The sequence below is a fragment of the Hyperoodon ampullatus genome (assembly GCF_949752795.1).
Source record: "Hyperoodon ampullatus genome assembly, chromosome: 15".
In the NCBI taxonomy this organism is placed as follows: domain Eukaryota; kingdom Metazoa; phylum Chordata; class Mammalia; order Artiodactyla; family Ziphiidae; genus Hyperoodon; species Hyperoodon ampullatus.
Window position 1 is genome coordinate 62,931,010 of NC_136928.1, and position 24,481 is coordinate 62,955,490.

Sequence of the window (24,481 nt, forward strand, 5' to 3'; positions counted from 1 at the left end):
CTGCATGCAATTTGGCACAATTTACTCCAGTTCAAATTAGTTAAAGATTTTTTTTAATAAAGGGAGTTTACACTTGTTTCTAATGAGGCTTCTTACATTAAAGAACCGAGAAAATATTTAAATACCTTTAGGCAGTTTGTGATAAAATCATGGTGAGCTACATAGAATAAATCACTCTTTTTAAGTAGGTAATATAAATAATAGTGATTGCCTTTTTAAAAATTCAAAGACAAAAAAGAAATCCTATAATCTGACATCCTAATAATTTGTGATATTCCACATCCAGAAAGAATGGAACACAAAAAGTTACCACCTGCTGTCAAACAACAGACGAAAAAGGAATGTCTCAGCCAAGAAAACAGAATGGAGCTACATGCTCATAGCAAACAACATCTGCGACATACCTCGATCAATACAGTCTTCAGCAAGAGCAAAGAGCTGAGGTGAGCGTGCCTCAAGCAATTGCTGGTGAATATTCACACATCTCAAAGTCCACCATGGCAAGCTCTAGAAAAAGGAAACACCAACGGGTTTACATTGAATTAAAAGGACCCTTAGGAAAAAATTTCACATTAATTCAAATGGGTTTTTAGAATATTTTTACATTTGTGAGATTAAATTTACCCTTCGATAAGCTGCTATGTCTTCAGTAATAAAACCAAATCCACTGCCATGTCTTCCACGAGAATAACATCTCTCCTCCATTCTCTCAAAGCCTGAATTTGTAGCCAGTTGGGCTTCCTGATGTCATTTCCAACTTACCATTTCCTCCTTTAAAATGCCTACTGTAATCGTGCTGCTCTGCTGTGACACTCTACCAGCACCATAATCCAATACCAACAATCCTAGGAGGCCTCCCCCAAGAACCTCCTATGGGGTGATTTTTTTCCCTCATCTCAACTTCCAGCACACTGTTTGCACCTCTCTTTGCAGACACACTCCACCGTATTCGTGTACGCCATCCTAGCTTTCAATGCTGTCCGCCATCTAGACAACAAGATGAGGAATCTTGTCTTACTCATCTCTGTATCCTCCTTGAAGCAACGTATGCTATGCAAACTACAAGGTAAGATATATCCTGGGTTCAGATATTCCCCAAACTGGGAAGATTTCTTCCACACCCTCTTCCATGAAGCTCTCTCCCACTAGTAGGGCACACACTGGTCTCTCACTTCTCTAAACTTACACACTGTGCTTAGAAGTTAGCACCACACTGCAGAGCTCTTGTTTTTCAAATGTGTGAGTACCTGGTCCATATATTTTGGAGAGTAGAAACTGCATTTTTACCTTGCCTTGACTAATGCACAGGCTGAGAACACAGTAGCTTTTTCTCAGTTCTCTGATGCTTACTCTTACTTTTCAACACATCCTTATTAATCAACAACAAACAACAACAAGCCAATACAGAAGCATACGCAGTGAAGATGAAAGTCTCTCTTCTGCTGCCTCAGCACCATTCTCCTCCCCCAGAAAAATCCATGACAAAGGTTTATATTCTTCTAGATCTTCTGCTATGCATGTGTGTGTGTGTGTGCGCACGCGCACATGCAAGTAGTAAGTATTAAATATTTTTGATAGGCTCATTAAATTACCAAGTATGATCATGCATTGAATCATCTAAAGTAATTACAACTATGTTACTCTAAACTATATTGCACAAAGGAGTGAAAAACTAATTTTCCTTTTTTTTTTAAAGCAATACCTACTAATAGGAGATCATGCTCAATTACCAAAAGCATTTTCTTTTTTACTCGAACTTAGTTTCTTCATTTGATTAAGGGGTAAAACTGCTTGCTCCCCTTCTAAACTACACACAAGTGCTGCAACAATCAAAAAATCACAAATGAATTTTGACCCTCTGACAAAATCTTTTCTAAGTATTAATGCTGTTCCCTCAGTCCATCTAAGGAAAGGAAAGGTAGAATTACCTAATAGAGAGAAGTTTCACATCATTTTTAATTTAATTCCCTGAGGTGCTGTCTCATTTTCATTCTTTTCCTATCACCAGGCTGATGAAGTCAGTCTATATTTCAATTATCTGTCCCTTATCTGCTGTCAGCAATAAGTGAGTCAGGTCTGGCAGCAGTCTTTCCTTTTCTAGACATGGGAATTTAGATAGATCCAGTCAAAGAGACTGCCCTTTTAAGAAAACATACAACGTAAGATGCTCAGCTCTTAAAAATCAGATCTATAAACTAACTCTTAACCCAAAATCTTCAGATGGGAGAAGGGGGAGTGTGAAACAAAGAAAGAAAGCATAGCCTATTTTTCTACTAGAAAATAAAAGTACCTTTTTCTATCTGTCAGGAATCACTTAATAGACAATTTGAGGCATTAATAAAAAAGAAAACTAGAAGCCTTGCTTTAGATAGTTCCTAGATCCTGTCGCCTGATTATAGCACTTATTACAGAATATTCTGATTGACAAGCCACACTCGTCAATAACCTCCTAGAAGGCAGGCAGCATGAGTGTACTCAAAAGAAACCCAATAAATGTTTGCCAACTTAGTCCATTTTATAAATAAGAAAACTGATATTCAGAGAAATTCACTGGCCTAAGGCCACACAGTTGTTAAGTGGCTGAGCCAGACAAACTCTGGTCTGATTCCAAAGCCAAAATTCTTTTTACTCAACACTCACATATTACTAACACTAGTCTATCCACTTCACAGACTAGGGGGCGGGGGAAAACCATCTTCTTTTATAGTTCCACAAAAATAAAATCATAATAAACAACCTGATATGTTCCTTAAGATCCAGCCATTTCAAAATTAATTTAAAAGGTTAAGATTAACTTGGATAAGCATGTCATGCTTCTTTATCATTTTATCTTCATTTCTCAAAGAAATCATTTTTAACATCATCGTTTACAGAATAATATATCAAAGACCCAAAGGGAAGAAAACTATAACATTTCAACTGAAAGGCAAGGTTTCAGCACAGAATGATCTTTGCATGGAGATGTACAAGAAAATAGAGTTTAAAACAGAAGTCAAAAGCTGTTTAGCATCTGCCAAGAAACTCAGGTAACTTATCTCTCCAATTCTATGACATCTGCAACCAGCAGTTCACATATTTACTTATTCTCCTAAGCTGTTGATACTACATGTATTTTTTACAAATGATGCTTAACGAACATACTTGCTGATGAAAGTTTTCCACCAAGAAAACTGTATCACTAACTCATTGACCATTAGTCTCACTAGAAAGAAAATAATGTCATTTAGCAACCTCATGCTTTGATGATACTTCCTTTAGGGCCAAGTACTAGTCAGTCTATAAGATCATTTAACTCAGATCAACTTGGGAAAACATTTTTTTATTCAAGCTAACATCAGTAAACAAAAAATCAAAGATAAGGTCTTATATCTGCTAGGATATGTTGAAACCCATCTATTAAAAACCCTTCTGATTCCAAATCATCTGTCCTCATGAGAGCTGCTGAAAGAGGCATGATTCCTTTCTTACCTCCGCTTTGTCACAACTTAAATGCTTAGGAAAGTAAGCCCTTATACAGTACAGACCAAGTCCACATTTTGCCCATAGAAATATTGTGTTTCTTAAACTTTTTCAGCCAACACTTGGAAATTGGGAGATCTCACATAAAATTTAGATTTACTATTTCTGGAAATACAAGGTCTATATGCCCAAGTTGCAACAATCAGGACAAGAGTCAGGAAGCTACAGCCTATGGACCCAAACCAACCCTCCACCTGTTTTCCTATAGCCTAAAACCAAGACTGGTTCTTACATTTTTAAATCATTGCAAAAAAAAAAAAAAAAAAAAGAAAGAAAGAGAGAAAAATAATATTTTGTGACATGTGAAAAGCATATGAAATGTAAATTTCAGTGTTCATAAATAAAGCTCTATTGATACACAGTCACACCCATTCACATACATATCATCTACAGCTGCTTTCACACTACAAGGCAGATTGAATAGTTATGTGCACAGAGTTGAGTAGTTGTGACGGAGCCTGCACACTGCACAGCTGACAACCTCCACTACACCTCAAGGACTTTCTTCGAATCTCTCACGTGGTTTTTGTCACCTTCTACTGCATAATAGCTATCTGTATCAGTGCTTTTCTCGCTAATTTATATGTGACCTAAAGAAACCATATAACAGACATTCAACAAATGCTCTACTAAATCCAACCCAAATATGAAACAAGGTACGATGTGAGCCAAGAAACAGTAATCAAGAAACAGCTTCCCTGGTGGCGCAGTGGTTAAGAATCCGCCTGCCAATGCAGGGGACACGGGTTCGAGCCCTGGTCTGGGAAGATCCCACATGCCGTGGAGCAACTAAGCCCATGCGCCACAACTACTGAGCCTGTGCTCTAGAGCCGTGAGCCACAACTACTGAGCCCACATGCCACAACTGCTAAAGGCCACACGCCTAGAGCACGTGCTCTGCAACAAGAGAAGCCACCGCAATAAGAAGCCTGCTCACTGCAACTAGGGAAAGCCCGTGTGCAGCAACAAAGACCCAAAGGAGCCAAAAATAAATAAATAAAATAAATAAATTTATTTAAAAAAAAATTTCTAGGAGCTTTAATAAAAAACAGTAAAAAGTGAAATTAATTTTAAAAAAAAGATCCACTGAAAGTGCTATACTTTTGGCTACTCATTATCCTTACATGAAATTCACAAAAACTATGAAGGGTGTTTTTAAACCTATTTTTAAGATTCAGAGAATGAACATTTATACACATGCAAATATACACACAACACATATATACAACCCCATTAAAGAGGCTCAACATCTCATTTTATACTAGATGAATCTCATGAGAGAGAGTTTTTGCTTATTTTCATCAGATTTTAAAATTAAACACCTAAAGAAGACTTAGAAAACAAATATAACAAGACATTTTCAGCATCACACCTAAAGTTTTATGCTCATCAGCACAAAAGTCACACCTGGGTCTGAATCTCCTGGCTCCTTTTCTTCTCTTACCTGAATAGCTGTCAGCCTATGTCTTACATTCACTAGGGAAATTCGTGCTAATAATAGCAGTATAGGCTTCAAGGTCAGGCTGTAGATTGATTCACCATCTAGAATGAGCAAACTCAGAACGAGTGCATCCAGTCCTTTGACCTGAAAAAAAAAAATTTAAGATGATATAATTTAGCAACATATTAATCTTTATATGTCTTACAAGAATACATATTTTCCAGGTAATCAGCTGTGAAACACAGGCACTAATCTATTACACAGCAGTTGGCACTGGACGGAGTCCTAACATTACAAATGCCCTTAGAGATCTACAATTCCAGCCTGCCCTCACAGACAGACAGCCGCCTGCTTGTACTTTAGAGAACAGGGCAATCAAGAAAATGCTACTATTTTTTTTTTTAATTTGCTTTTCCCAAGTTGCACCCTTTTTTTTTAAAATAAATTTATTTTATTTATTTATTTATTTATTTTGGGCTGCACTGGGTCTTCATTGCTGCACATGGGCTTTCTCTAGCTGTGACGAGCAGGGACTACTCTTCGTTGCAGTGCACGGGTGGCTTCTCTTGTTGCGGAGCACAGGCTCTAGGCGTGCAGGCTTCAGTAGTTGTGGCACACGGGCTCTAGAGTGCAGGCTCAGTAGTTGTGGCGCTTGGGCTTAGTTGCTCCGTGGCATGCGGGATCTTCCAGGACCAGGGCTCAAGCCCACGTCCCCTGCATTGGCAGGCGGATTCTTAACCACTGCACCACCAGGGAAGCCCAAGAAAATGCTACTATTGAAGAAGCATCATGACTTTACAGATTTACTTACAACAAAATAGCTTCTCAATAAAAACCATCCCTATGTGAAAGTATTTATATTCAACACCTACATTTCATATATGCTTCACCAGCTGGCTAATGTCATTACAAACCATTGCTGCTCCATAATTACTATAAAGCCAAAAAACAACAAGGTCTTACATATCAAATGCTGAGTAGGCATACAATCATGGATCAATGTGAACAGAGGCTGCCCAAAAGGGATGCCTCTGAAAAATCTACTTCTTACTGAACAGAGATTTTCTACAACAGACCAAGCACCTGTGTTTTTAAAATGTGGACTGAATCATTTTGACAGTTACCACAAAATCGATAGTAGGAATGCTCAATGTTAGGAACATGGGCTCTAAGTCACAGACACAGGATAGGGTCCTTTTTCTGATTATTAATTTGTGGGCATAGGTAAATTTTTTTTTTTAACTGAAGCCTCTGTTTCATCAGTTATAAAATAAAATAATAGAACCTAAACCTCACAGGGTTCTTGTAAGGATTAAACAATCCAAGTGATGCCAGTGTCTGGCTCAATGCTTTGTTGAAACATTCAATAAAAGTAAGAAAGTAATAGCTGTGGGTTCATCCTCTGCATAACCTTCATCATTACTGAAAAGTGTACTAGAGGAATAAAGACAAAGTGAATGACCACCACCAAACCACAAATAAAGGTTACTGTTACCTACACTGAGGGTAGAAGGAATTTTTTTTTAAGTTCAATAATCAAGGAACTATTTTTTTTTTTTTTTTTTTTTTTTTTTTTTTTTTTTTTGTGGTATGCGGGCCTCTCACTGTTGTGGCCTCTCCCGTTGCGGAGCACAGGCTCCGGATGCGCAGGCTCAGCAGCCATGGCTCACGGGCCCAGCCGCTCCGCGGCATATGGGATCCTCCCAGAGCGGGGCACGAACCCGTATCCCCTGCATCGGCAGGCGGACTCTCAACCACTGCGCCACCAGGGAGGCCCTCAAGGAACTATTTTGAAGTACTGTAACTGCCTCAACTTCAGAAGAAAACAGATACAAAAAAGTTAAGTGCAGTACAAAATCACACAGAAGTTATCAGCATCTAAACAGACATTATAGCCCAAGTTTTCCAACTCCCAAACCAGTGTTCTTCCTGCCACCTCATGCTGCGTTCCCCTCAGACCTCTCTACCTCTTCCTGCCCCTCAGCAAGCTCCAGGGCTATGCTAAGCATGAGGAAGTCCTCAAGGACAGGGCCAGGATCACTTCTAGACTTCTGACTGGACAACTGCATGATGGTGGTGTGGGTCACTGAGACAGAGACACCAGAAGAAGACCTGGTTTGGAGAAGAGCCTCACCATGAGTTCAGTCTTGGACACAATGAGTCTGAGGTACCTTGTGAGACCTCCAAGTGGAGGTACCAAATACACAAGTGAATCTACTGCTTAAGAACTAGAGAGAAGGGCTTCCCTGGTGGTACAGTGGTTAAGAATCCACCTGCTAGTGCAGAGGACACGGGTTCGAGCCCTGGTCCAGGAAGATCCCACATGCCGCAGAGCAACTAAGCCCGTGCGCCACAACTACTGAGCCTGTGCTCTAGACCCCACGAGCCACAACTACTGAGCCCGCATGCTGCAACTACTGAAGCCCACGTGCTGCAACTACTGAAGCCTGCGCACCTAGAGCCCGTGCTCTGCAACAGGAGAAGCCACCGCAGTGAGAAGCCCACACACCACAACAAAGAGCAGCCCCCGCTCACCACAACTAGAGAAAGCCCGCGCACAGCAACAAAGACCCAATGCAGCCAAAAATAAAATAAATAATTAATTAATTAATTTAAAAAAAGAACTAGAGAGAAGACCCTGCCTAATGTGCCCAAGTTGGACCTGCAGCCTCATCAAATCATCTTGCCATTTAGATGGATTTAACAATCTTTATTTCCTAACATACAAACCAAGCTGGTGAAGTACAAGACATGCCTTTAAGAAAAAGAATCCTTATTCTAATCACATTGAGATGAGAAAGATGTCTACCTGTTGTAGCACAAATTTAAATCATTATCTTCTAAACGAAATCTTTAAAGATAACAAACAGGTAATTTAACAGGGCAACAAATAAAAAATTACACAAAGAGATACTCCATGATATACTACTTGGATCTCATTACCTCTGATACTCAAAGGTTTAGTTGGTTACCAAACCTCCTACTCTAAGTCCTCTGGAAATGTCATTAATAGGGTAAATAATAAATAAATAGAGGAGTGAATGCATGAATAAACAAATAAATAAACTTCTTTTCCTAGAGTTACCTTGCATCACCATCATTAAAAAATTAAATGCTTTTCTATCTTCCTGTGACATAATACTGATATTCCAACCGAATTCTAAATGTGCTTCCAGAGGTTTTGGGAAATGGCCAAGTTTTAAAGAGGATTGTGGGACTTCCCTGATTGCACAGTGGTTAAGAATCCGCCTACCAATTCAGGGGACACGGGTTCAAGCCCTGGTCCAGGAAGATCCCACATGCTGCGAAGCAACTAAGCCCGTGCACCGCAACTACTGAGCCTGCGCTCTAGAGCCCGTGAGCCACACTACTGAAGCCCGCGCGCCTAGAGCCCGTGCTCTGCAACAAGAGAAGCCACTGCAATGAGAAGCCCGCGCACCGCAACGAAGAGTAGCCCCTTCTCTCCGCAACTAGAGAAAGCACGCCTGGAGCAGTGAAGACCCAATGCAGCCAAATAAATAAATTAAATTAAAAAAAAAAAAAGAAAAGCAATGGAATGTTAACACAAAATTCAAGAGAGTGGTTCATGAGAAAGGGGGCCAGGGATACCACCAGGAAGCACACACAGGGGACCTTGTAACCCTGTATTTCCCAACTCTTTCCAAGTCAGAGCAAATGCAGAAGATGCTATTATATGTAGTGCACATCAGGTAACTAGAGAAGGCTACTACACCAGATGAGACCAGTTCAAAGGCTCTCCCCAGCCCCAGCCCCACACAGCTACTGTAATGGCAAAGGGGCTCAACACCTGGGGAACAGCAGTCGGGAAGCTCTGTTCTACAATGCTGGTGATGTTCTCTCTCTCAAGCCAGGTGGTAGGAACAAAGGAGTTTTATTATTTAAACTGTACACATTCTGTATGCTTTTTGGAATGTATGAGGCACTTTTTTTAAAAGATTTTTTTAATGTGGACCATTTTTAAAGTCTTTATTGAATTTGTTACAATATTGCTTCTGTTTTATGATTTTGGTATTTTGGCCACAAGGCATGTGGGATCTTTGCTCCCAGAGCAGGGATTGAACCCACACCCCCTGCATCAGAAGGCAAAGTCTTAACCACTGGACTGCCAGGGAAGTCCCATATGAGGCACTTCTAATAAAAAAATTAAAATCAAGGTCTTATTTATAGTTTTCTATGATTTGGTCTGAGCCCCATCAAGGCTGACCTTTTACGGCTGCTCCAACAGGCTCAAAGCATACGTTTCCCACAAACACCACACTCTTCTCCCCTCTAAATTTCTGCTCATGTGACTGCACCTAGAACGTATTTCTTTCTCTTCTCTACCTGTCCATTTCCTCATCATCTTTCAGGTTCTAACTCAAGGTCCACTCTTGACGAAAAGGTCTTCTCAGACAAAATTCACTTTCCACACGTCTTCATTAATTTCAGTATTTCTTTTTTTTTTTTTTTGATGTTGGGAGTAGGAGTTTATTAATTTATTTTATTTATTTTTGCTGTGTTGGGTCTTTGTTTCTGTGAGAGGGCTTTCTCTAGCTGTGGCAAGCGGGGGCCACTCTTCATCGCGATGCGCAGGCCTCTCACTATCGTGGCCTCTCTTGTTGCAGAGCACAGGCTCCAGACGCACAGGCTCAGTAGTTGTAGCTCACGGGCCTAGCTGCTCCGCGGCATGTGGGATCCTCCCAGACCAGGGCTCGAACCTGTGTCCCCTGCATTAGCAGGCAGATTCTCAACCACTGCGCCACTAGGGAAGCCCTAATTTCAGTATTTCTTATAGGTTGAACCTCTCATGTAACTCATTTCTGTACTGTTTGAATTGTTACCTAACTTTACAGGTGCTTCTACTTTAGTATAGCAGAAAGAGTATTGAATTTAGACCCAGAAAATGTGTGTTCCAATCCCCCAGCTACAAGGTCTCTGACAAGTTTCTTTCACCACTGTGAGCATCAGTCTTCTCATCTGGAGAATACGTCAAATTGATATAGCATACATGAATGAAGCACCACTCCAACCACACATTAGTGCTCGGTACGTATTTACGACTTTGTCTGGTGGGTTTCTAACCTGCACTATAGGGCAAGAGAGGCCAGAAACTGTTTCATACACAGTAAGAGAGGGAATGAGACATTCCTTACAAGTAATTTCCTAGATAACTGAAGCATATCTCTTTAAGTGCCAAAATCTTAGGGATTTTATTTTAACCATTTTGGATGAAAACTTTTGTAAAGTATAGATTAAATTCCCTTCTTAGACATAAGATACGGAAGAGCTTTTAACCTTTCAATAACGGTTTAGGGGCATTATGAATCTCAATTACTCTATTGCAATATAACATAATGACTCAAACTGATGTGTACAGAGGCTTCAGATTATGACTGCTTTTGTATTTCTCTTTCCAACCACCATCAAATTATTAACACTAATCTCTAACAACTCCATTCCCCTTTCATTTGTTACTTTTAATTCTGAGAAACCAGGTAACAGTAAATAGGTCCCTTTTGCTGTGCAAGCTTTGGATGCTAAGCAGCCTTCCAGGCTGAGTGATCGACAGTAATGCTCTAGTTCTGAGGTGGCTGGATAAATCAGTTACCATACTTCTTTTCAGATCATGCCATATCCCCCAAGCCCTGCGTATATGTGCTCAAACAGTACTGAGGAATTCAAACTGCAAGCTCTACTGATGACCTACTGATGCAGGTCAATAATATTATCTCCATATATGGATAATAAGAATCATTATCGCCATGGAGCACCTCTGTGCCAGACACTTTAAGTATATACAAATAAGTATATCTGTGACATAAAGGAAATCACCTCTGGGAACTGTTAGTAAGGACAGCAGCAAAAGTTTCCTGCAACAAAATTAAACAGATCTCCACATTCTCTACTTTGCCAGAAAAGATCTTTACGTAACTGTGGTAACATATGCAGCTGGGTGACTGGTGCAGCTGCCTGCACTTTAATAAAAAGAGCAGCTAATAGAGCTCCATAAAATGGGGAGCATCTGAAGAGGAGTTTGAGTCTGATAATGGAACTTCTGGAATTGAAAATCTGATCAATGAACAAGCATTCTTAGTAGGTTCTGTACAAGCAATAAAGTCATGTTTCTCTCCTACCTATTATTACAGTTTATAAAGAGCCGTTCCTAAAGAATAAACAACACAATAATACCTATATATGACATTTCCAAGAAGCGTACCTCACTAAACTGCTGGAACAAAACAGACGGCAAAAAATCCTGAGGGTGTAAATCAACAAGAGGCCCCGTCCAGTTACTCTGAACAAAAAGTTGCAAACTGCTCACACCAAGTAGGAATATCAGCTGTTGTCTGCATATAAGAATAAAGAAATAAACATGAGCCACTATCACTGTATAACCACAAACACATTATTTCATTTCAGTTTTATTAAGAAAAATGTAAGATATCAACATTTATTGAGATTATCTGAGAGTATTACAAAAAAAATTTCTGAAACAATTTAGATCTGCAATGTCCAATATTATCACCATGAGCCACATATGGCTGCTTTAAATTTAAATTAATTACAATTAAATAAAATTTAAAATTCAGTCCCTCAGTTGCACTGTCCACATTTCAAGTGCTCAATGGCCAGACGTGGCTACTGGCTACCGTACTGTACGGCGCAGATACAGAATATCTCCATCATCACAGGAAGTTCTCCTGAACAGCACTGGTTTAGGACCCTATCAGGCACTTAGAATTTTGTCTTGTGTTCTGTTTAACAGCTCTGACACTGACTGGATGGAAAACTGATTTTATACAAAAGAAAACTGACAACAAAAAGTTTTCAAATATTTTACTGATCCTGTAACTACCAACTATTAGAACAACAACAACAACAAAACCCTAGAAATTTCACTTGAACACATTTCTTTTCAATCCTACTTTGGCTGAAGACAGGAGTGGGTAGGTAAACCTATACGGCAAAGGAGAGATTAAAAAAAAAAAACTTTAAGCTTTGTGGGTCACACGTGTTTCTTTTTTTCCAACCCTTTAAAAATGTAAACATCATTCTTAGGCACTCTGGACTTGCTCCACCAGCAGTAATTTGCCAACCCCTAGATTAAGACACAAATAGGTGGGGATTCAACTCTAACGAACAACAGCCAGAGAATCCTGTAGCTTCACATTGAAGGAAAAATAAAAGCAGTCACCCTCTTCTTCCCATATCCCCTAGGCCCTACCTCAAAAGGAAGATTCTTTAAGGAAAAAAAAAAAAAAAAGCCTACAAGTCTGTGGTAGCTGGAATGCTCTGGATGCAGCACAACTGACAGCAAAGAATGAGCAGAAAACAGGTGACAAAAGAGGCTGCTTGTAATTAGAAGTTAGGAAACTTGAGGAAATAGGTGTGAAGCAAGATCTGAAAGCCTTAATATAACTATCATAACTAAAAATCAAAATCCTTAAGGGGAATTGAGAATAGAGTTTAATTTCCAAATACCTCATAATGAGGTAACTGAAATGTCTCTTCTCAGCTCTGTGTGACAAGCCGAATTCTGGTCTACCAGTGTATAATGTATTTGTGTGTATGTGTGTTTTCATGTGCACCACACAAAGCTAATGGCTATGATAACACACACACACCTGACAGCAAAATAATAATCAAGAATGACATCAGAGGAATGTAAACTACTAGGAAACCAAAAAAATTAAAATGAATGACACTAATTTTTTAAATAAAATGCCTATAGTAGCACTCTTCTGTGAACTTCTTATAGATACAGATTATGTTTTATTCATCTTCACAACATCAACACCTAGCCAGTAGTTGATTTGTTGAAGAACTAACTGAAGCCATTCCCTAGAAATAATGGTAAAACAAAACTGTGTTTTAAAGACAACTAAAGCTTGATGTGGTTGCCAGAGATGGTAGAGAAAAGGAAGGTATATTAACAAACTAACAACAGTAAAATATAAGCCACTGAAAAACTTAGGTTACACTGCTGTGTACCTATCCATTATATTTAACCCTATAAAATTACATAAACGTCAATGGAAGAAGATAAACCAAGGGTTCCATAATAAGAACATTAAAGATTACCTAAAACATAATAAAAGTAGTTACAATTATCACTCAGCGATCTACAAACAGCAAGATAGAGAGTGTACACTTTCAAGTTAAAAGAAAAGAAGGTCTGAAGTCTTGTCTATGGCTAAAACCTATGAGACTTAAGCATTTAGAAACTCAGTGGGTTAGCAGCTACCACCCAGGCATAAGTCAGTGTTATATATGAAACCTCTATATCCTACACCACTTTACCTTTTCATTCTCGATGGTCCTCTGGACAGAAACTCTTACATAGATTATTTGGTACATCATGAGTCCTGAGTAAACATAAAGCCAGGTTTTTCAACAACTGCAAAAATCAGTGCCTTACACTGTCAAGGCAATAGTAAATGTATTCAGAATCTGTTTCCCTACGAAAATTTCAAATAAAATTCTACCTTCTGGTTTTGTCCAAATCTGTTGAGTAATCCAGGAATGTTACTATCTGCTTCTCTAGGTAGCTGTCAATCTTTTCTTCAGTCATCGTTGCTGAATTTAAAATACTTTGAGTCAATGAATTTAACAATATGGCCTCATAGTTCCCTTCTAGCAGCAATTGCAGGAAAGATCCACTCTCTGTAATAGAAAAAAATTAGTCCAATAATCCAAAGAACAACTACTTTCATACCGTAAAAGGTAACACAATTACCATTTCAGCATGCCAAAAAAAAAAAAATGTATATACTTAGAATGCTTCCTATACATTAACCACAAAGCACTGAGCAAATGCCCATCACTTTTCCTAGAATTAGAAGCTCATTCATACCATGATCAGCATGGCAGAAGTTAGACCCAGAAATAATATTCCTCATTAGCAAGTAACATCAAAAGGAATTCTGCTGGGAATTCAAAAGAATTCCTACTGACAACAGAAAAGTTTCCTTACAAAGTTTCCTTTCACGATCTGGCTCCTCCTACCCCCACGGTCCTCCCTGATGAAAAGCTGGTTCACTCATTGTTCCCCTAATATCCATATGCACATTCCTGCCTCCACACTTATACACTTGTGACTCCTCCTGGGGAACTTTTCCACTTGTCAGTCTTACTCTTTAAACAAAAATCAGGTCAAGTTTGACTTGTTCCATAAGACTTCCAGACCCAAACTTCAGAAACTACCTCTCTCCTGAAGCACCTATTGCGTATACACGCAAACACGGGCCCGCGCACACATACGTACACACACAAATATATAGGACAGGATATATACTGTCCTACATTGTTATTTCTCTTTTGGGTCCAGCCTAAATCCCACAACCAGATGTGCCTATATCCCACTAGTAAATGTGCCTTTTAATTCTTTCTCTCTCCGGTAAATGTGCTTTGCTTACAAGATTACATCTTTGCTGCCTCATTTCAGCTGTTGTGCTTACCAGCTGTGTGCCCTTGAATAAATTACTTAACCAATCTGTACTTAAATGCCTCCATCTGCAAAACAGAAATAAAGGAAGTGTCTACCTTACAGGTCTATTCTAAGCATTAAATGACTGAAGAAATGTTAAGGGATTAGAAAAACAATTGACATTATTATTATTGAACCTGGACGGTGAGAAGTTTGGGGCAAAGACATGCACGGAGCCTTTGGACCGTGCCCACTATGTCACGGATGCAGCAACCCAAAGCATTAAGAATCAGATAGATTTGAGTAGGAAAAAAATAAAACCAGAAGGGATAAGAACCCAGCCGCCGCCACCCCTTCTCCCCACAGTCCCCACGCTGGCCTCAGTCCCTCCTTGGCAGGTGCACCCCTCTCACCCGAACCGGCGACTCCCTCCTGCTTCCACTGCTGCAGCTCAGCCTCAGTGGGGAAGCCCCTCAGAAGGGCCAGCTCCGGGGTCCACATCACCTCAGACATCAGTGCAACCAAAACAGAACCCTACGAGGGTCACACAGGAGTCAACAAAAGAAAGTGAAAGGAAGAGGGTCCAAAGACGTCGAAGACTAGTGGCGACAGTTCCTGTAAGCACATCCACAGCCCTAGAACCCCATGTGCGGACACCTGCAAAAGGAGGCGACCATAACGGTAGCGCGGAGAACGCTGGGAAGAACACACAAACTCTCAGGGACCCGCTTCCGCCTAGGAGGCCAACCCGAGCCCTTGGTACTGAGCATGCCCAGTAGGAATGCCCCACCCCGAGCAGGGGAATGGGCGGTGTTTGGAGGGCGTGGCCGGCCTCAGCCCTGCCCCCAGGGGTGCTGCCGAAGGAGTGGAGGGCGTGGAGTCAATCTTGTACCGGCCACTGAGGAGGCAGGTTGAAATGCCGTTCAAAGTCGCGATTTTGCCCAGCTGCGGTTTACTTGGAAGGTCTAAGGCTTTGATTCCTAAACCTGTTTGGGTCAGAACCCTCCAGACTACCTGATGAAAGCCATAGTCCTTCCCGCAAAAGCACGTGGACCCTTACCACCAACACTGGGGTACCATTTCAGGGAGTTAAGAGACCCTCTGAAGTGGAGTCTGTGAACCCCAGGTTAACAGCCCCGTCAGCAGGGCTTCCCTGCCGCCACAGTGGTTAAAAATCCGCCTGCCAATGCAGGGGACACGGGTTTGAGCCCTGGTCCGGAAAGATCCTACATGCCGCGGAGCGACGAAGCCCGCGCGCCACAAGTACTGAGCCCACGTGCCAGACTACTGAAGCCTGCGCGGCTGGAGCCCGTGCTCCGCAACAAGAGAAGCAACCGCAGTGAGAAGCCTGCACACCGCAACAAAGAGTAGCCCCCGCTCACCACAACTAGAGAAATCCTGCGTGCAGCAACGAAGACCCAACGCAGCCAAAAATAAATAAATAAAAATAAAAATTAAAAAATACTGTAAAAAAAAAAAAGAACCCTGTCAGCAGAGGTCTTTATTCTTGAATGTATTCAAGTGTAAGAAAAGTATCTGGTTTTGATGCTGCCACTACATGAATCATAACTAGGTGGGACATCTGGCCCAGCCACTGGTGCAGAGAAACTTTTGGAGGCTAGACTGTGAGAAACCTCCCAGCCCTGCGTACCTGCTGCCGGCCCAGAGCTGGCGCCTTAGTCGCACGTCTTTTAATCTTCATAGCCGCACTCCTAGGCCAAAACGGAGCTCTGAGAGCCGGACTTGGTGGAACAGGACTCTGCCCCAGTCAGCTTGAAGCCTGCACCGTGAGTGCGCCTGCCGTACACGATCCAGGAGAAAGCTGCAAGGTGACACTGACCACACGGGATTCATGGAAGAATCAAGTGCAGTTCTGGAAGAGCCTTGCCCAGTACCGGCTCCAAGGCGAGAAGCGAAGTAATTCTTCTTTTTTTTTACAACTTACACATACTTTATTTACTTGACTGAAAGCCTCATGGTACATAAAATGCTTTCTATAGCTGATCTCAGCTTTGTTCACACCGAAGTGAGTTGTGTCTGTGTTTTCTGTACTCAAGACTGCTCAATTGCTGCTGCTGCCACAGTTGGTTTTTTTTCTTTCAGGATCAAGGTGGGTACTTTCATATAAAATCTTGTTTTTAATTCCTTCTCTGGCAAGTCTTTCCTGGATTCTTAGCTTTGCATAATTATACCTACAATGGAAGCAGCATCCTAAAGTCACCAAGATAAATCCTCCTACTCGAATGTCACATGATCTTCTAATTCTACCTTCGCCTTCCCGGGCCCCCCGGGCTCCAGCGCAGCCGCCATGGGGACAGTCAGCACCTCCTACGAATTCTTAATTCACTTTCTTCCTCAGGACACAGAGCCCCTCTAGACTTTGGAAGGAAGAGGTGCTCGGCTTAGCTCAGCAGCTGTCAGCAGATGCCAACAGAAGCCAGACCTGGGCTGTGAGAGAAGAGCAGATGCCCTAGAATGTTTTCTCACTGAGAAGTAATGAAAAGGTATTTGTGCAGGGAACCATTTTTGATCGGTGCGATCATCTGTTTTTTCAAGCACAAAATCTAGCACTGTGGAACTATTTGACAGTTGTTAAAGATCAACAGTTGCAGAAACACACTAACCACTACACCAAGTTCCTCACTTGTGTGTAGAGCGCCATTGACCCACAGGGTGAACTTGGAGCTCTCACTATAATTCAAGTTTTGTTTTGTTTTTTTAATTGAAGCATAGTTGATTTACAATGTTGTGTTAAGTTCTGCTGTATCAAGGTTTATTTTAAATGTGATTTGCGAGAAAATGATAGTCATTAAATCTATTAATCTCCTTTGAAACAAAATAGACTCCAGTAATAAAAATGGGAGAAAAAACATCTCAATTAAAAAAAAAATACTGAGACTTCCCTGGAGGTCCAGTGGTTAGGATTTCACCTTTCAATGCTGGGGGTGCAGGTTTGATCCCTGGTCAGGAACCTAATATCCCACATGCCTTGAGGCCAAAAAAACAAAACATAAAACAGAAGCAGTATTTTAACAAATGCAATACAGACTTTAAAAATGGTCCACATCAAAAAAATAAAAAAAAAACTTAAATAAAATAAATAAAAATTAAAAAGAAAATACTGAGTGGAAACTGAGTTGGTAGGTGAGCTATGTCCACTTTAGGATCAGTGTAGAGTGCCTTGGCTGGAAGGTCTGTTGGGAACCCAGATGTCACTATTTATAAGTCCTTTTTCTTATGCTAGTCAGATTTCTCAGGGAGACTCTTTAAATCTCCCACCTGGATGGTGTCTGGTTGCCAGAATTTCAAAGCCAAGTGGAGCAAGAAAGCCAGGAGTCTCAGCATTCAGGACCCAGTCTGTATATGGGACCCTCTACAGGGTCCATATACACCGCTGCAGCGATGGTGGAGGGAAAGCAGTGGATGCACCTTCCAAACGACTGACTCAGCTGTGCAGGAGTCCTCCTCATTTTAGCCCCTCCTTCTCCCACCCCATAATCTTCGGTCCCAGAGGCACCTAGTGCTCCCAGTTCCTGAGTCTTTTGGGGATTCTTCAGTGTAGATAAAAGGTGGCCTTAGCTTTCCCTGTTGCATTTTTAGGATTGGGCTTTCTTCGGTCAGTGAAATCAGTTACCTAGCTTCCAACACTGTTAACTACTCTCATCTTCTCTTTCCTTGAGAGTTATGTCTTAATTTTTTTTATTTACCGTAGTTTTTTAAATTAATTTTTATTGGGGTATAGTTGCTTTACAATGTTGTGTTAGTGCCTGCTGTACAGCAAGGTGAATCAGTTATATACATATATCTAATCTTTTTTAGATTCCCTTCCCATCTAGGTCACCACAGAGCAGAGTTCCCTGTGCTATACAGTAGGTTCTCATTAGTTATCTATTTTACATATAGTAGTGTATATATGTCAATCCCAATCTCCCAATTCATTCCACCCCTCCCTTCCCCCCTTGGTAACCATAAATTTGTTTTCTACATCTGTGACTCTATTTCTGCTTTGCAAATAAGTTCATCTGTACCATTTTTCTAGATTTCACATATAACTGATACTATACGATATTTGTCTTTCTCTTTCTGACTTATTCACTTGGTGTGACAATCTCTAGGTCCATCCATGTCACTGCAAATGGCATTATTTCATTCCTTTTAATGGCTGATAATATTCCATTGTATATATGTACCACATCTTCTTTATGCATTCTTCTGTCGATGGACATTTAGGTTGCTTCCATGTCCTGACTATTGCAAATAGTGCTGCAATGAACATCTGGGTGCATGCATCCTTTCGAATTATGGTTTTCTCCAGATATATGCAGAGTGGGATTGCTGGATCATATGGTAGCTCTATTTTTAGTTTTTAAAGGAACCTCCATACTGTTCTCCATAGTAGCTGTACCAATTTACATTCCCACCAACAGTGTAGGAGGGTTCCCTTTTCTCCACACCCTCTCCAGTATTTATTGTTTATAGATTTTTTGATGATGGCCACTCTGACAAGTGTGAGGTGATACCTCATTGTAGTTTTGATCTGCATTTCTCTAATAATTAGTGATGCTGAGCATCTTTTCATGTGTTTTTTGGCCATCTGTACGTCTTCTTTGGAGAAATGTCTATTTAGATCTTCTGCCCATTTTTTGATTGTGTTATTTGTTTTTTTGATATTGAGCTGCATGAGCTGTCTTTACCATAGTTTTAATGGGTTTTGAAGGAGAGAAATTAGATGCATACATTCAATATGCCATGTTTACACAGAACCTTAAATTGTGTTGTAAATGACACCTTTCTCCAAGTAGCTTCAGGTTTGATACATTTATGTGTTTTAACTAATTCTATCTCATGTCTTTCAGGTAGTAAAGGGGAGGCAGGATCTTTTCATTAGCTCAAGAACTTCTTCACTAGCATGGAGAAGTCAGGATTGTAACCAGCATTTCATGACCCTTCAATCCCTTTTCATATTCATTAACAACTCTCATGTTTAATAATGATAATAATTTTTTAATGTTTGCAAATTTTTTTGGAGGTTTTGTTTTATATTTATTTATTTATTTATTTTTGGCTGCACTGGGTCTTCGTTGCTGCGCACGGGCTTTCTCTAGTTACAGTGAGCGGAGGCTACTATTTGTTGCCATGCGTGGGCTTCTCATTGCGGTGGCTTCTCTTGTTGCGGAGCACGGGCTCTAGGCTCGCAGGCTCAGTAGTTGTGGCACACAGGCTTAGTTACTCCACGGCATGTGGGATCTTCCTGGACCAAGGCTCGAACCCATGTCCCCTGCATTGTCAGGCGGATTCTTAACCACTGCATCACCAGGGAAGCCCTGCAAATGTTTATAGCAGCATTTTTAGTAATAGCCCCAAACTGGAAACAACACAAATGTCCATCCACAGGTAAATGAACAAACAAATTGTGGTATATTCGTACAATTGAATACTGTTCCCCTATAAAAAAGAATGAACTATAGATACACCCAACATACACAAGTATCAAAATAATTACGCTGAGTGAAGTAAGTCAGAAGAAAAAAGAGAACATCTTATATGATTCCATTTATATAAATGTAAACTAAACTCTAATGACAGAAAGCAGATCAGTGGTTGTTTGGGATGGAGAGGTGGAGAGGAAAGCAGGGAAGGGTTACAAAGAGGAACAAGAACACTTTGGGGAATGATGGATGTGTTCACTATCTTGATTGTGTTGATGGTTCCATGGAAATGTACATATGGAAAAACATCACCCTGTACAGTTAAAATATGTGCACTTTATTCTATGTCAATTAGACCTCTCTAACACTGTCTTTTAAAAATTGTTCTCTAAGGCTTAAAACCTGATCTCCCAAGGCTAATATTCTCCAAAAGCCTTCCTTCTCCTGACATACAATTCTTTCTTCTCATCCCACCACTGGTCCTCTACCTTTTCCAAACACTGTGTCCCTCAGAACACAGACACATAGGGTACTCACCCAAAACATGGCAACCATCACCAGCCCATAGGGTATTAAAGCCAGCAACCGGACGGGGCTACCCTCCCCCTTATCTTGGAGCCATTACAACCACTGCCGTTTTGGTTAAGGCCACTGAGAAAATCGCTGTGGGATTCCCTTTAGCCATTTTTGTATCTCATGCTGTAGAAGCTCTCCTGAATTCTCATCACACTCAATATTTCTCAGTCAGTCACCTCATATGAAGTGCTTTTGTTAACTGTCCTTCACATAACTTTCACACTATAATAACCTTAACCCAGTTACTCTTCCCTCTGTTACTGATGAGACCCTTATGACAGCTTAAAGCTGACGGACCACCTCCTGACTCCCCATGATGACCTGCAGGAGATTCCACTGGGTAACGTTGACTTCACATGGTTCACTGATGCTTCTTATTTTTTAAATGACAATGGTAAATATCGTTATGGGTATTCTATTACACCTCCTTTTTTTTTTTTTTTTTTTTGCGGTACACTGGCCTCTCACTGTTGTGGCCTCTCCCGTTGCGGAGCACAGGATCCGGACGCGCAGGCTCAGCGGCCATGGCTCATGGGCCCAGCCGCTCTGCGGCATGTGGGATCTTCCCGGACTGGGGCACAAACCCGTGTCCCCTGCATCGGCAGGTGGACTCTCAACCACTGCGCCACCAGGGAAGCCCCTACAACTCCTTTTGATGTTGTTGAGGCAGCATCTTTACCTACGGTTACTTCAGCCCAGCAAGCTGAATTACATGTTCTTACATGGGTTTGTACTTTAGCCAAGGACAAAACGGCCAATATTTATACCAATAGTAGATATGCTTTTAGACTGTGATTTTGGAATGTTGTGGAAGCAGTGTGGCTTCCTAACTTCTAGTGGAAATAAAATTTTAAATGGCCCCTATGTTCAGGAATTATTTAATGTAATGCTTTTATCTGCCTCTTTAGCTACTTTTAAGATACTGGGGCATTCTAAACTTGACTCTCTGAAAGCTAGGGGAAAATCATCCTGCCAATATTGCTGCAAGGAATGCTGCCCTTAAAGCAGCCAAATCTCTGTCATGGTTCGAAGAGATATTTCCCCAAATGATAATTCAGAAAAACTGGCTAGAGAGTTCAACAATTAGCCTCAAAAAAGGAAAAACAAGATTGGAAATTCAACAATTGTTGGTTTGATAAAAAGAGAAAGCTCTGGTTTGGACCAAATTACAACCCAGTCCTACAGGAGACTCTAGAATTCCCACACCTCACCACTGTGCATGCATTAAACCATTGGTCTACTGACAAAATAGTAGCCTGCATGAATCAATATTGGTGATTATTAACAAGGCCACAATATCAACAAGGCCACAAAAGCACCTACCTCACTTGTCCCACTTGTCCAAAGTACAACCCAGGGAAGCCTGTTGGTACTGCTCCCAGACATTTTAAACTGCCCAATGGACTGCTCGAGCTCTGGCAAATGGATTTGATACAACTTCCTGTGTCTAGTGAATATAAATGTGTTTTAGTCGTGGTCTGTATGTTTTCACACTGGACTGAAGCCTTCCCTTGCAGACAGGCTACTGCCTCTTCTATGGCTAAAGTCCTTTTGGAAAAGATTACCCCTACCTGGGAAACTCCTCTCAAATTTCGCAGTGATTGAGGAACCCATTTTACTGGCCATGTGCTTCAACAAGTCTATGCTGCTTCGCTGGTTTTACAGCACTTTCACTGTGCTCACCAAGCTCAAACCTTTGGTTTAGCCAAACGCACTTACAGCATTATTAAGACTCAATAGGCAAAATTTGTAGAGGTCCTCCAAATACGCTGGGCAAAAGCATCGCCATTGGTCCTTCTAAATCTCAGACCCACCCCTTTTGGAACTCATGAACTCTCACCTACTGGGATAGTCACAGGATGCCCAATGCAATTGGCCTCTGCTTCTTTTGATCCACAACAGATAAAAGGAAAGGTAGTCCAATACTGCAAAGGACTAATTGCTTCTATTAAAAATAACCTTGTTTTGTTAGAGCAATCTTTTCTCAGCAAACCCTTAGGAAACAAAGCCTTTAAGCATCACATCTTGCAACCTAGAGGTTTCATCTATTGAAAAGGAAACCTTCAGAAGAACTTTCTTCAACCACACTGGACAGGCCCCTTCCAAGTATTGCTAACCAACCCTTGTGCCCCCAAATTCCAATCAACAGACTCTTGGATTCACATGACACAGCTAAAGAAAGTGCCAAAACCTGACTGGACCTACATACCATCTGGTGACCTGAAGTAACGATTTCCTGGATTTGAAGCAAACAACATCTGATGAGACAGCTTTCCCAAGATATCTGGACTAGGTCTGTTAGAATTTTGTTGCCAAACCTTTGATGATGATGTAATGCTTCAGATGATTTCCAACGTCTATGATCTTGATAACATACGGACTTCACACAAAAAGTGCCTGAGAGTTCTCCCTCCTAACTGTCCTTGTTACTTGAATATGACCTTAATCAGTTTCCAGTCTGTCGACTTTCCCTCTGACATGAGACATTACACTCAGGAGAGGTCCTTCCTGACATAGAGGAACAAAAAGCCACTGAAACTAGAAAACTTGACTATTGATCAGGGATGCCTTCAGAGAAAGACCTTGATCAATAGAGGGAAATGTAAAAAATTAACAAACAGACATTTCAATTAAACAGAGTTGGGAGACCAGAAGGGGGTACTTACAAGTGGTTTGCCATGGTTGCAGGCCCCAAATTGCAACTCTCTGATGACCCTAAATAAACCCACCTTTGCTGAAGAAATATCTGGCAGTCTAGTTGTTTCAGGCCAACAATACATTTAAACTTTATATACTTTAAATTAAAATACATGTTTTAAAATCCTTTAGCTGATTAATATTAAAAGAAGCAGGAAACCCTTGATTATTATAGTGAGCTGACTAGTAGCCCCAAAGACATCAAGTCTTAATCCTTGTTACCTTATTTGGAAAAAGAGTCTTTGCAGTTGTGGTTAAGGATTTAAAAATGAGGTGATAATCCGGGATAATCCCAATGGATTCAAAGTGCCATCACCAGTGTCCATATTAGAGACAGGCAGAGGGAAATTATACACACACACACACACACACACACACACACACACACACACAAGAAAGATATGTGAAGATGGGGGCAGAGGCTGGAGTAGTGCATCCACAAGCCAACAAATGCTGGCAGTCACCAGAAGCTGGAAAAGACAAGGAATGGATTCTTCCCTAGAGCCTTCAGAAGGAGAGTAGCCCTGCCAAGACCTTGATTTTGGACTTTTGGTCTCCAGAACAGTGAATGAATAAATTTCTGTTACTTTAAGTCACCGAGTTTGTGGTAATTTGCTACAGCAGCCCTAGGAACTAATACAAGTATTAAAACATAATTAATGATTTTGTAGAAGTAAAGGCAAGATAAATACATTTTATGGAATAAGTATATAATGTTAATTATGTATGTCTTTATTTCATTACTTATCCAAACATTACTGGCCCTTCAATTACCCAATAAATTATTTTAATTATTTTGATGACTAGCACGTATATAAAAAACTTAGTTTAACACATTTTTTGCTATGAAAATATATTTGTCAAAGTAGTATTATAGGACATATTTCACATAATACTTTGTTAGCTTGATTAAGAACCTAAAAATGGCATGTGTATCTTCATTTCCATCTTGCCTCTCATCCTGTAAATGTTACAAGCAGACTTCTGTGTGATGTCCTTTTACAGTTTGGAACAAGAAAGGAGATTTCTACCTTCCAGTCTCCCTACCTGCCTCCTCAATTCCAGTTTTCGATCTGAAGACACTTCTCTTATCCACATGATCAATGTAACATGTACTTTCATGCATTAAGAGGATAATCACTTCACAGACAAGAAAAGAATAGCCACTTCACATAAAAAAACAGACACACAGATCAGTGGAACAGAACTGAGAGCCAAGAAATAAACCCATGTATATATGGACAGTTAATTTATGACAGAGGAGCCAAGAAGATACAACAGAGGGAAGACAGTCTCTTTGATAAATTGTGTTGGGAAAACTGGACAGCCACATGCAAAAGAATGAAACTAGACCACTATCTTACACCATACACAAAAATTAACTCAAAATGG

General features: G+C 40.6%; 1 protein-coding gene across 1 annotated transcript in view; it reads right to left on the reverse strand.

Moving 5' to 3' along the window:
• Positions 1–14,900, reverse strand: part of TTC27 (tetratricopeptide repeat domain 27) — a gene marked incomplete at its 5' end in the record, with an annotated part of 189,201 nt that extends 174,301 nt beyond the window's left edge. Inside the window, 5 exons of the mRNA XM_079721409.1 lie at positions 405–507; positions 4,964–5,104; positions 11,178–11,307; positions 13,447–13,624; positions 14,801–14,900. Coding sequence (XP_079577535.1) covers positions 405–507; positions 4,964–5,104; positions 11,178–11,307; positions 13,447–13,624; positions 14,801–14,900 — 652 coding nt within the window. The remainder of the gene's footprint in view (positions 1–404; positions 508–4,963; positions 5,105–11,177; positions 11,308–13,446; positions 13,625–14,800) is intronic.
• Between the last annotated feature and the right edge of the window lie 9,581 nt (positions 14,901–24,481).